This window comes from Theobroma umbraticum, unplaced genomic scaffold (genome assembly GCF_002168275.2).
Source record: "Theobroma umbraticum cultivar Fairchild unplaced genomic scaffold, ASM216827v3 scaffold_228.0, whole genome shotgun sequence".
Taxonomy (NCBI): Eukaryota; Viridiplantae; Streptophyta; class Magnoliopsida; order Malvales; family Malvaceae; genus Theobroma; species Theobroma umbraticum.
This window is the reverse complement of record NW_018397274.1, coordinates 2,135,008-2,148,934: the sequence shown is the minus strand read 5'-3', so window position 1 is coordinate 2,148,934 and position 13,927 is coordinate 2,135,008. Positions and strand designations below refer to the sequence as shown.

General features: G+C 33.3%; 2 protein-coding genes across 3 annotated transcripts; one reads left to right on the top strand and one right to left on the bottom strand.

Moving 5' to 3' along the window:
• The first annotated feature begins 1,590 nt into the window (after nucleotides 1–1,590).
• HA9 (H[+]-ATPase 9) lies at nucleotides 1,591–6,867 on the top strand. The gene is made up of 15 exons (XM_021442495.1): nucleotides 1,591–1,958; nucleotides 2,365–2,484; nucleotides 2,590–2,688; nucleotides 2,759–2,896; nucleotides 3,023–3,337; nucleotides 3,465–3,791; nucleotides 3,934–4,053; nucleotides 4,174–4,296; nucleotides 4,372–4,476; nucleotides 4,566–4,875; nucleotides 5,062–5,576; nucleotides 5,648–5,821; nucleotides 5,928–6,110; nucleotides 6,201–6,382; nucleotides 6,477–6,867. The coding sequence occupies exons 1-15, from the start codon at nucleotides 1,905–1,907 to the stop codon at nucleotides 6,571–6,573; spliced, it is 2,862 nt and encodes a 953-aa protein (XP_021298170.1). The 5' UTR covers nucleotides 1,591–1,904; the 3' UTR covers nucleotides 6,574–6,867.
• On the bottom strand, nucleotides 5,444–10,037 carry LOC110427089 (RNAse THREE-like protein 1). 2 transcript variants are annotated; one of them, XR_002446231.1, is made up of 6 exons: nucleotides 9,864–10,037; nucleotides 9,514–9,766; nucleotides 8,878–8,992; nucleotides 8,434–8,660; nucleotides 5,695–5,802; nucleotides 5,444–5,574 (listed from the first exon to the last, which is right to left on the bottom strand). XR_002446231.1 is itself a non-coding variant. In XM_021442496.1 (4 exons), exons 1-4 carry the CDS (start codon nucleotides 9,993–9,995, stop codon nucleotides 8,489–8,491), a joined length of 672 nt encoding a protein of 223 aa, XP_021298171.1. In that variant the 5' UTR covers nucleotides 9,996–10,037; the 3' UTR covers nucleotides 8,160–8,488. The 2 variants fall into 2 exon arrangements, 1 of the variants encoding a protein (XP_021298171.1); XM_021442496.1 differs by lacking the exons at nucleotides 5,444–5,574; nucleotides 5,695–5,802 and having other exon boundaries at nucleotides 8,160–8,660.
• Nucleotides 10,038–13,927: the final 3,890 nt, after the last annotated feature.

Below are 13,927 nucleotides of genomic sequence, written 5' to 3'. Positions count from 1 at the left end.
AATTTACAAAGAGGTAACCTTTTTTTATCTTTTTATATTATCATTTATATTTATTTTTTTTAATTTTATTCTATTTGATCATATATGTTTTAAGTTTCTATAGATTTTTTTCTTCAAATTTCTACTAATCATCTACTATATTTTTCTTTTTTTTTTGTTGTGTAGTTTTATTTTCCACTTGCCATATTTTTCTTTTTTTTTTGTTATGGGTTCGTGTTGATTTTAGTCTTTAAAATTTAAAATATTATTATGTAATTCTCAAATATGCATTGTAGTATTGCATTATTGATTATCGCTTAAAATTAGCATTGCATTATTGGTTGTTGCTTAAAATTAACATTGTATCATTGATTGTTGATTAAAATTTCACCAATATATCATTTTTTTATTAATCTTGATTATATAAGATTTTATTTATGTGCTTTATGTTTTATATTCAGTTGAAAGAAAATTATCTTTAAGTATTTAATCTTTAAACAATGTTGATTATATAAGAGGAAATTATTACTCTTATATATCATATTTAACTATTTATATTTTATGTATTATTCCTCTTCATTTTTGATCACTCTAATAAAAGTTGGTTAGCTTCATCCCTAAACTGCTCCAACAGTTACAAAGCAATCAAAGCAGAAAAGTCAGAGTAGTAACAAAAGCAAAAATTACAACAGAAATTATTTCTACTAAATAGTAATACTGTACAATTAACTTAATTAATTAGCTAGCACACATGAGAAACATGAGAAACACGTGAACTATAGTAAACAAGTGTAATTGTGCTTTATTTTCAACTGGTTACCAAATTCTAATTAGGTAAAACACCATAATTTACACTTAACTTGCCAACTTAAATTTGACATTAAAAGGTTGATGTATCCGAAAAGCGGTTGAAAGAAAATAAAATGGTAAAAGAAGAAGAGACCAAGGCTTAGACAAGAAAGCGTTTGAATTCAAGAAGAAATCAGCCACGTCTCTCTAGTAGCTATTCTAACATGGGTTTATATATGTATATATATGTACATTAGAGATGAAATTTATAATCTGAATTCAAGGAAAAATCAGCTAGGGATCTAACATGGATTCATTATTACACTATTGGGGGATAGATTTTATTTATTAAAAATAAAATAAAATTTGAGAGTTCTTTCTTCAAATAAATATTTCTTGATATGTGTCCATTGGTAATTTCTAATCTTGCAAATAGTTGAAGACTCGAAAATTTTATTTTACGTGATTTTCCGATTCAAAGAGAATCCCAAAATTCTCTCTGCTTTCATGCTTGAAATTAGTTCAAGTGCCAATGGTTTCCGCACCTTTCCTAAATGTTTGTATCATGATGGGGCTACATTGAAGCATCCTCCACACAACATTAAGCCCAAATTGTAGTACAAAAAGGAAGAAGACTTTATGGTTTAAGATAAATGTGAGTGATGGCCGATTGACCTGGGCTGCGTCGACCAAGACACTCCCGCTCCTTCGCTCATTTACAGTTGATATTCCATATACATTGACCGAAACTCTGGTATATAGGGGCCAAGGAATGCACTCCAGCTTTAATTTTCTCATTGTATATTGTGTATTATAGTAACAACAAAACCAGACTTCAAGAAATCCAAAAAAAGTATGTATACCTAGACGAAGAAAAGCAAAAAACGGTAGCAGTGATTAAGGTGTTCTTGTTTATTTTTGCTTTGGAGAAGAAAGACTAATTATAGAAGAAAAGAAGCAGCAGAAGGTATAACATAATTAGCAACTCGAAGAAAGAAGTGGGCTTACTGTGAGAAGCCTCAGCTCCCACTTTATAACCTACTTTTTGTTTTGCATGTAAAAATAGAGAAAGAAACTGCATTTCTTGTTTCTTTTTTATTTTCTTGTGAAAGCAATTAGAAGAAAGAGAGAGAGAGATGGCGGATAGGAGCATCAGCTTGGAAGAAATCAAGAATGAGACCGTCGACCTTGTAAGTATATTTTCTTTGCTTCCATGAAAGTGTTCTTTGTTTCTTGTTTTCTTTAAGGGATTTTGTCTTCTTTTTTTGATATTTAAATCAAATATCAAAGGGTGTTAATCTTAATGAAGACTTCCCTAGGGGCTCTTCTATATATATACATACATGAATTGACACATTATCTAAATCAAGTAGCCATGATTTGATTTGGTTCGCCTCATCACTTGTTCGTTCGTTTTTCGTTTTCATACTAACTTGGGCATATACATATATATATATATATATATATACAGTTGTTCTCATTATTCATCATTTGTAATAATCCCATCACAAGTTTGGCAATGGTGACTTGCTTTCTTCGGAGTTTGATTTCAGGGTTGTGAGAATTTATGTTTTGACTTTAAAATGTGGTTTGCAGGAGCGCATTCCTGTCGAAGAAGTGTTTCAACAGTTGAAATGCACCAAGGAAGGGCTAACAAGTGAGGAAGGGCAAAAAAGGCTGCATATCTTTGGCCCAAACAAGCTTGAAGAGAAAAAGGCAAGTTTGCTATCAATTCAACCATTTTTCGTTTTCACCTTTATTAATCTCCATATTGTTTCTAATGCGCGGAGAAAATAATAAGTGTAAAACTACAATAAACAGGAAAGCAAGTTCTTAAAGTTCTTGGGATTTATGTGGAATCCTCTCTCATGGGTCATGGAGATTGCTGCCATTATGGCCATTTGTTTGGCAAATGGAGGAGTATGTTCATCTCTCCCTCGTCCTTGAATAGACTTTGAAAAGCACTCTCTAATTCTATGAATAAATGCAGGGAAAGCCCCCAGATTGGCAAGATTTTGCTGGCATTGTGGTATTGCTTTTTATCAACTCCACTATTAGCTTCGTTGAAGAAAACAACGCAGGCAATGCAGCTGCAGCACTTATGGCTGGTCTTGCTCCCAAAACCAAGGTGCTTAAGAATATGAATAGCTTGCAAATGCAATACTCACTAACTTAAAATGTAAAATAGAAATGACTTATATTGCAAGGAGAGGAGAATAATGTCTCTAACCCTTTAATGTTCGAATTATTGAAGGTCCTAAGAGATGGAAGGTGGTGCGAGCAAGAAGCTGCAATTTTGGTACCGGGAGACATCATCAGCATTAAGTTGGGAGACATCATTCCAGCCGATGCGCGTCTCCTTGAAGGTGACCCACTTAAGATTGATCAGTCTGCCCTCACCGGCGAGTCTTTGCCTGTAAACAAGAACCCAGGGGACGAGGTATTCTCTGGTTCTACTGTCAAGCAAGGTGAGATTGAGGCTGTTGTTATCGCCACTGGCGTCCACACCTTCTTTGGCAAAGCTGCTCACCTTGTTGATAGCACCAATAACGTAGGGCATTTCCAGAAGGTAACATCACAAGCTGTGCTGAAATGTCTTTTGTGGTGAAGAAGAATATTAAAACTTAGCAGCATTTCTAAGTTTGGAACTTGCAGATGTTCTTCACTTGTATCTGAATGGTGATTGTTTTAATTAGGTGCTGACAGCAATTGGGAACTTCTGCATATGCTCAATTGCAGTAGGGATGATTATCGAGATAGTGGTGATGTATCCAATCCAGCACCGCAGGTACAGAGATGGAATCGATAACCTGTTGGTGCTTCTCATTGGAGGAATTCCAATTGCCATGCCAACAGTTCTATCTGTGACAATGGCCATTGGATCTCACCGGCTTTCACAACAAGGAGCTATCACTAAGAGAATGACAGCTATTGAGGAAATGGCTGGAATGGATGTACTCTGCAGTGACAAGACTGGGACACTTACTCTCAACAAGCTAACTGTAGACAAGAGTATGATTGAGGTTGGTCTTTAAATTAAAGACATAAATAAAAAGAGACATAAAAAACAGGGTCAAGTAAGAAAAGAAAAAGAGGGTACGACTCTTTGTGAGGGGAAACATTAATTGTTGAGTTGACATTGGAAATGATTTTCTGAAATTTCAGGTGTTCACAAACAATGTCGACAAGGACATGGTCATTCTACTTGCTGCTAGAGCTTCCAGGGTTGAGAATCAAGATGCTATTGATGCCTGTATTGTTGGAATGCTAGGTGATCCCAAGGAGGTGAGTTAAGATTGAGCTACTCGTCTCATGGAGCAAATTAAGCATTTAATTTTCTAAACTTTACCTTATATCGTGATAACTGATAACACTTATAACACTTACCTTTCATTTTATTTGCAGGCCCGAGCAGGTATTACTGAGGTGCATTTCTTTCCCTTTAACCCAGTGGACAAGCGTACAGCCATGACATATATTGAGTCTGATGGTAGTTGGCATCGAGTCAGCAAAGGTGCACCAGAACAGGTAAATGTGCTTTTCTTGCCATCACAGTTCTTCTTCTCTTCTTTGCTAATACTTTGTACCTGACATCTCTACCAGATTATTGACCTATGCAACCTCCGAGACGATTTAAAGAAGAAAGCTCATGATGTCATCGCTAACTTTGCTGATCGTGGGCTTCGCTCTCTTGCTGTGGCTAAACAAGTGAGTTTCTATGCCACTTTGTCCCTAATTTTGTTTGAATTAAATGGGAAGAAAAGGTTGTCATCGATATGAACTTTTTGATTTTGTAGACTGTGCCAGAGAAAACCAAGGACAGCCCTGGAGAACCGTGGCAATTTGTGGGTTTATTGCCTCTGTTTGATCCTCCAAGGCATGATAGTGCAGAGACAATTCGCCGTGCTCTAAATCTTGGTGTCAATGTGAAGATGATCACTGGTGATCAACTAGCCATTGGGAAGGAAACTGGTCGCAGGCTCGGCATGGGAACCAACATGTATCCATCATCTGCTCTCCTTGGTCAAAATAAGGATGAGACAATTGAGGCAATTGCCGTTGACGAGCTTATTGAGAAGGCTGATGGCTTTGCAGGCGTTTTCCCTGGTAACTTTAGTACCTTTTTCGTCTTTGGGTTCAACTAGTGAGATTTCCCTTTTCACTTGGTGTTAATTTACCTGATTTTTTAAATTTATTGTCCTTCTTCCTGAAATGGAATATCATTTTGGTATTAATTTGATGGTTATCTTCGAGCTAGTGTCATTGTTGTCCTAACTGATGGCTACCTTTCAGAGCACAAGTATGAGATCGTGAAGAGGCTACAACAAAGAAATCACATATGCGGCATGACAGGAGACGGTGTGAATGATGCACCAGCCCTTAAGAAGGCAGACATTGGAATTGCAGTTGATGATGCAACTGATGCAGCTCGAAGTGCATCAGATATAGTCTTAACAGAACCAGGACTAAGTGTGATTGTGAGTGCTGTTTTGACAAGCAGAGCAATTTTTCAGAGAATGAAAAACTATACCATCTATGCTGTCTCTATCACTATCCGTATTGTGCTGGGTTTCATGCTCCTGGCTCTTATTTGGAAGTTTGATTTCTCGCCTTTCATGGTTTTGATCATTGCCATACTCAATGATGGAACAATTATGACCATTTCCAAGGACAGGGTTAAGCCATCTCCTATGCCAGACTCATGGAAGCTCAAGGAGATTTTTGCCACTGGCATTGTCCTTGGCGCCTACCTTGCTTGCATGACTGTTGTTTTCTTTTGGGCCGCTCAAGAGTCCGACTTCTTTTCTGTAAGAAGAAACTCTTTAGATTCTCCTTAAAGCCAGTTAAAGTATCAACTAAAGATTGATAATAATTGCAGGATAAGTTCGGGGTAAGATCCATTAGGAACAGTCATGAGGAACTTACAGCCGCTGTCTACCTCCAAGTGAGTATCGTGAGTCAGGCACTCATCTTTGTCACCCGGTCTCGGAGCTGGTCTTTTGTTGAACGCCCTGGTCTCCTGCTCATCACTGCCTTCATTATAGCACAACTCGTGAGTTCTATAAAATTTTAAATCAATGCGTTGGAATATAATTGGACTACAAGTTATTCAAGAACAAGTTGCTGATATTTGTTTTCCCTTTGGTATAAACTTTTAGGTGGCTACAATACTTGCCGTTTATGCAAACTGGGGCTTTGCCAGGATCAAAGGCATTGGATGGGGTTGGGCTGGTGTTATTTGGATATATAGCGTAGTCTTCTACTTCCCCCTTGATGTACTCAAGTTCTTGATCCGGTACTCTTTGAGTGGCAAGGCTTGGGATAATTTGCTTCAAAATAAGGTAATAATCTAATTACTAGTTCCTTAATGTCAATAATAATTCGTGTTTGACTTCCCCTGCCAGTTGTCTTACACTCACGCAAATTTGTAGACTGCCTTCACAACAAAGAAGGATTATGGAAGAGGAGAGAGGGAGGCACAATGGGCCATGGCTCAACGTACCCTTCATGGCTTGCAGCCTCCTGAAACGACAGATCTCTTTAACGAGAAGACCAACTATAGAGAACTGTCAGAGATTGCTGAACAAGCCAGGAAGCGTGCCGAAGTTGCAAGGTGATAATCCTTCAAAGCTAAACTCAAAATTACTTCCAATAGTTGTATTTATAATACTGGTTCTTGCTTAATATCTATAAATTCTGTTTCCCAGGTTGAGGGAGCTTCATACTCTCAAAGGACATGTAGAATCTGTAGTGAAACTCAAAGGACTAGACATTGACACCATCCAACAGCACTACACTGTTTGAAGGGAAAGAATGGAACCGGAGTTGTTGGTAATGCCATGAAAGCTGGAAGAGATAATGGAAGTTTTAGGCTCTTGTAATCAGCATGCATCCTATTTTATGAATTTGTAGTAGGAGAAGACATGGTATTGGAATAATGTTTTGAATAATCCAACACAAGAGACTGTCTTAGTTGATTCATGACAATCCTTGGTTGGAGCATGCAAAGATTTTGGTACATCATTTTTTATTCAAAATGTAGTATGCGCAAGCATACAAGAATTCTGCTCATTATGATAGTGTCAATAAATTCTTGGATCCTGGATATCTACTCATAAGGCTAGTCCTATTGATTTAATCTGGATCAAAAATCAATCTATTATGAAAATTGCTCATAAACATTAAAGATAAAAGTCAAAGAAATCAAATATATTAAAAAACACAAAGATTTACAAAATTTGGTTTCTTGTCTGTAGTCACAAAGTAAAACAGTTTTTTTATTATTGAAAAATTAAAGTTCAATAAAAACCTTTTTCAATGTTCCCAAATCAACGCAAAGACCCTTTTATGCACTCTCTCCCAATAGTCTCAGGAAGACCACTCACCTACTACTCCAACTCTATCTACAGTAAAAGACATAATTACAAGGTTGCCCTCTCTAGGGCTCCCAAAAGAGCTACTCCGTTTCTAAAGCTTAGAAATCTACTTTTATAAGACACAACTCAACACAATCTAAGAAATTTTTTTCAAAAAACAAAAATATAATTTAATTTAATTTTATTACAAAATATAACATGATAATCTAGATTTTCAATTATTAATATTTGTTAATGATAGCAGGCCTGAAATTTTTTAAAGAAATAATATAGCTAGTTACTTATGAAATTATGACATACCATGATACCATACAAAATCAGGAAGATTAACTTCATTTGTCACTGTTTTAATAATTGCACAAATCCATAAATTTCAATTAAATTTGCAAATCTCTAAATCTATCAACATTAAAGTCCTCCACAACATTATAAGAAATTAGAAACTCATATTATTCCTAACTATAAAGGCCAATAATTTACCAATATCATAAAAGTTATCAACATTCAACAACTCTTTAAGATCATAATAATAAAATAAATAATGATATGTGAGATTTAAATGGCTTCCAAACACATACAGGTCCATTTCATTAACTTACAATATAAAAAAAACCTAATTTAATAAGTCTGTATTTATATAAAATTAGAAAAAATCTGAACGCATATGGTACTAGAAAAGGATTTTAGCTAAATTAGGAAATTGAGTCATTTATCAAGTATCTTCTTACTTCATCATTGAGATTGTTCATATTTATCAAAAAATATATTAAATTAACACAAAGAGAAAATAAAATGAAAATGGTTTAAGTCCTTTTGATACATGGCCCAATCCCAGGGTCCAGAGGGGTAGGCCATAATCCAGGAATGCCAACTGACCCCGAACAATATAGTTTTGAAAAATTTTAGACCATGTACTATCCACTATATATCAGATAGATCATGCACTGCTTATTCAATTTCTGGCATATATAATACTCATAAACATATATTTGCTTTTATAATTTATGCTTTTCAAGAATCATGAAGGCCTTTTGGATCTTTCATTTCCTTATTTTGTAGTTACATGAAAGCTTTATAATCATTTACACATTTTTTTTTTTATAATTGGGGGAAGGGGATTCAAATCCTACTTTTTAGACAAGAGATAATACACCAACCAATGAGCCAAATGCTTAGGTGCATTTACACATATTTTACAATGCTTTAAGCAATATTGTAATCAAAAATGAAGAAATAACAAGATATTTAGATCATCAGCAATAGGTACAAGTTGAAAATTTCCTGTTACCTTCTGTTAGAAAGAAAAGAAACAACCAATCATGTGAGTTTCCTGATCCTATCAGTCAGCAGGCTTTTGACTTGTTGGGCGGAAAATACCCTAGATGCCTCAAGTACCACAATGCCCCTTCAGCTGCATGCTCTGCTGCCATTTTCTTCTTGGAGTGAGGATCACTAAAGCACTCCAAAATCGTAGTCGATGTATTCTGTATCTCAACAACAACCTCGAAGGTGAATCTGTTTAATACATGAATTTAGTCACATTTTAGCTATCCCATAGTCACCATATAAATCGGGAATATTGTACAAATTCCAAGGATCATTAGAATAGCTCCTAAGGTTATAGCCTACTTTAGGAACTAAACTATAAGTTGTCCTGTTCTTTATGTTTTTAAGTGGAAGGAAAAGGATATGTAGGGGAAGTGGCTCAAGAACTGCAGCTGATGTGACTTACAATTTCATGTGGGAAGGGCCTTCCTCCTTGCAGCATTCATACAACGGTAGTTTCCAATTGTTTGCAGCACATATCTCATGCAACTCTGATTTAGCTGATACCCTTTTAGGAGCATCTAACAGATAAAGCACTAGATCATATTAGATCCTAGTAGTAAATTCATTTCAATTCACCAATTGGAATTTGCTTTGGTAACAACTATAAAAAGGGAAGGAAAGAATGAACACTTAGATTAAATTCAATTTCCTTAAATTAAATAATAGTGTGGAAAAGTGGCTCTTTGATGAGTATTCAATGGATAACTTTTAAGGACTGAATACAAAAAAAAACAGATAGGTATTAATCAAAGAAGAATGTACATTTTTGTCATTTCAAGTTGAGAGTAAAGTTTATTTACTTGTTTGCCCTTGATAAATCAAACTATTGGCTTGTAGAGAATGCTTCCTTCCATACATACTAAAGGAATGAAGGATAAGGTATAAAAGAGAAAGAATGCACAGTTTTGTCTTTTCACATTGCGACTTAAGATTCAGTTACTAAGTTGCCCTTAATGAGTAAAGCTATTCGGCTGATAGCCTAATGCGTTCAATTAACAAAAATGGAAAAAAAAAATGTCAGAATCGACAGGATCCTCACCTTGAATAGCCAAGTTATTGTGGCAATTCTCATTCTCCCTCTTGAAGTTGAAGCCTCTAGCGCTGTTGGAGTCTATTAACTTGGTTGAGGATAAACAAACATCTTCCTCAGCCTTCATATCCTGTCTTAGATTTCTGTCAGCAATATCTGCTATTCTGGGTACCTCATCAAATCCTACCAGATTCGTTCCTTCTTTGGGGCTTCGCCTTGCTACGTTATGTTCATTTCTGGAATTGGGGTTCTCATACTTGTCCTGGAGAAACACGAAACAAAGAGGTTTCAGTTATGTGCTAAAAAATTCAGCTAGCAGATTGAATAGCTAGTAAATTTTTATCTTATGGGTTATTTACCTGATAGACTGGGGTGATGAGTGAAGGATCGATGGGAGGAAGATCTTTGAGATTGACAATGAATTTCTGAGGTTTTCTGTTGCTTTTTGTCTTCTCCATCTCTCTCTTTCTCTTACCTAATTTTTCTTCCATATCCTAATAGCAAATAAGACAAAAGCGACAACAATAAATTGTGGTGAGTAAAAGGGCAAAACCAGCTCGGATGCATTCGGTGTTTTATAGCAGAGGATCTTAATTTTAAATTTTAAATTTCTTTTACTTTTTATGTTTTTATTATTTTTTAATAATTATTAATGATCACAATATATAAAAAGTATCTGTATTAGATATTTTTTAATTTAATATTTCTATTCAAAATTGTAATATTTTAATTTTTTAATTTTAAAAATTATATGCATTTAATCTCATATTTTTCGTCCAAATTGATCTTTACTGTAATAATGTCATCTCTGACATGTTGACACGTAGCAATTTAATTTTTAAAAGAAACACTTATTAAAATTTGAATTCAAAATCTCTAGCAAACAGAGTCTTGTCTTTACTATCACGCCTAAATTCTTACATTTAATAATATTTTACTTAAATTTTTTTTATCTTTTTTTTTAAAAAAAAAAAGAAAGAAGAAATGAAATTCAAGCAAGATATTATTAAATGTAAAAGTTTAAGTGTGATGGTGAAGACAATGCTCTATTTGCTAAAGATCTTGGGTTTAAATCTTAATAAGTGTTTTTTTTTAAAAAAATAAATTGTCATGTGGCACCAAAATCTCTTCATATGCTATGTCAGCATCTAACGTCATGTTGGCGTCACGTCAACGATGACATCAGTATCATAACAGTTAATTTAGAACAAAAATATTAGAGACATTAAATTGAAATAATTTTTAAAATTAAGAGACTAAAATATTATAATTTTTAGTAGATGGACTAAATTAAAAATATATATTAATATAAGAACTTTTCAAGTATTTTGATCATTATTAATTTCATTAAATAAATAAAAACCCTTTAATTGGATACTCTTTCAAATTTTTTCAATATCTTGATGAAATTTATAAATGTTTCCTTGCCTCAAGAATTTTCAACAAGTTTGTCTCTACAATTTTCTTGAAAATCTCATAATTGGAAATTCTCATTTATTAACTAAGTTAACATTTTCAATACACAACATGCACAACGTGAAATTTGTTAGTGTAATAAGTTAAATACAATAAAGGCCAAAAGGGGTGAATTGGACTTTTTGAAAATTTATTAGAAACCTTAGTGAAAAATCAAGTATTTTTCAAGAATAAATTTTTTACTTGCATTAAAACCAAAGCAAGTGATTTTCTCAAGTGATTTTTTTAAGTGATTTTCAAAAATAAACCACAAAACTAAAATGAAAATAAAGACACCAGTATTTTTATAATAGTTCGATTTTCTCAAATGTCTATGTCCTCTCCCTTGGTGCCCAAAGAGTTTCAAATCCACTCAAGAAAATATAATTTTTTCAAACAAGATCAAGCATTAAACCCTTACAAGCGTTTTTCATGGGATCAAGTAATAACCCACATAAAGGTTTTTAATTGGTTCAACCACAAACTCTTACAGTGATTTTTAACGAGTTCAATCACAAAGTTTCATGAACTTTTCAAGGATGAGTTAGAACTTTTCACAAGAGTGTTTACAAATGGGTAACGATAAATGCCTCTCTAAGGCTAATGAGCTAGTGTTTAAGCTTACAATAAAATAAGTACAAGAATATCGGCTCAATGAACAAAAATTTTTTGCTTTGAGTGCTTGAACGCTTAAAAGAAGACTTAAAAGATGAATGTAAAAAAAGATGAAGATCTTGAAGCTTATCTAGGGTTTTTAGTGCCTTTGTGTGTCCTTTTTACTTCAAAATGAGTGCAAGGCTTCCTTTTATAGTCACAAGTGATGATAGAACTATTAGACAAAAGTTTGATTCAAATATGGCCATTGTTGAGCCACTGGGGTCCACTGGTGTCTTCTAGTTGATCCACTTCCAAAATGCTTGTAATTTTGAGATCAAAGCTTGGACGGTTGACTAGGGCTTCTAAAAATCTTCATTCTTTCATGCTCTCTACCTTAAGGCAGGTTAGGCCTTTTAGAGGGTCGACTGGGGCTTTCAAAATTCTTCAATTTCTCATCCTTTCTGCCTTAAGTCTGATTAAGGCTACTCTAGGGTTGACTATAGCTCTTGAATCTTCAAGTTTCTTGACCTCTTTGCATGTGTAGTCAGCTCTATCTTCCTTGTGGTTGAATATTGAGCTGAGAAATGTTTGCTCTTTGTTTCTTAAGTTGAAAACTCAAGGTTTTAAAGCTTTTTAATATTTTCTAAGTATGAATGACATTTCAAATATTTTGCATGACTTTAGGAGGTTGAAATTATGAATTCAATCATTTCAATGCCTGCAAACAAGTCTAAAATATCATGCAATTTTGTCAAATCAAAATATAAATAATTTTAAGACGAACAAAATTAATGAAGAAAATTTTCAATTTTATTACAAAGAAAATGAAAATCTTTGTATAAATTTGTTCTAGATTCTTCCAACACTTTGATAGAATTTAAAAAGTATTTTTGCACCCAAAGAATTTTTTGAGAAATTTGTTTCTATAATTCTCTAGAGAAATCATGTCATTGGAGATTTTCATTTATTTACAAGAATCAATATCTCAAATAAGTGACATACCATAAAGAATGAATGATGAAGATTAAAAAAAATTTATCTCATTTTTATTTATTTTTATCACTTATTTTTTTACTTTTTTAGATATATGTATTTTATTTTTTTCTTGGTTTTTTATGTTTTTTTCTTAGAAATAATTTCTAATTTTCAAAATATTTTCATTTATTATTCCTATTTGTTCTTTTTTTTATCTTATGTATTTTTATCATTTAAATTTCCTTTAGGAAAACACATTTACTTATTGCTAGTACTATTTATTTACTTAATATTTATTATTAAGGTATTTCTAGATACATTCTTTGTGCTATGTCATTTTCTCACATAACACCCTCAAGGTTTTTTTTTTCATATAAAATATTAGATTTTGCTATTGTTTTCATAGAGGTAACAATGTTAACTTTTCAATTAATTTTTTGTAAGAAGACAATAAAAACCTTTCTTTTATAATCTTTTTAGTTTTTTAATAGCAATTTATTGATAGAGCAAAGTCACACAAAAAGAGAAGACTCCACAAAAAGTACGAGCACAAACCAGCAAAGGACTAAACACAATAAGGCAGTAAGCAAACTCTCAAGCATTCAGTAAAGAGCTTAATGCTAGACACAAAGAGAAAAAGAAAACATATTGTTAGTCTTAAAAGAAGTGCTAGAAGGTGGGTGCATAGCACTTAAAAATATTTTTGATTGTAGCTTTTAAAATTTAAAATCCCATTTAGAAGATTTAAGATGAATGGTTTGAAAATTTGTTGAAGTTAGTAAACACCAAGTGAAAAGAGTTTAAGGGAAGTCAACAAAACACAATATTTATAGTGGTTCGATCCACTTGACCTACATCCACTATCTTGATCTTCTTAATCAAAGATTTTCAATCCAACTTCACTAAAATAAGTGGAATTAGTAACTTCAACCAAAACTTTTACAAGGTGAGTTTCTAATCCAAGCTTCAGCTTTTTTACAACAAGTCCTAAGCTTACCCTAGCTTAGACTACCCCTTAAAGTGTCTTGTATATTCTAAGTAAACAAGAAATAAAAGATAAAAGAAGGTACACATGATCACCTAGCTGATTCAAGTTGTACAAATTTCAGCTTAAACACTTTCACAAAAATAAAAGTAGAATACAAGGGTAAAAGATAAGGTTTTTGCTCTTTTAAGCTCTTTGAAACTTTTGGTAGTTGTTCCTATACATTTATGACCCTTAGAGAGTCTTTAAATACTTAAGAATAGATTCTGATAGTTAGAGATAGTTTTTAGCCATTACTAGTTGTTATTTTATCTTCTAATGGTTAAATTCAAATGTGTTAGCAGTGAACCTTTAATCAGTTAAAGATGAGCTTTAACTGATTAAGCCTTTTTGACTTGTAGTCTACTTCAT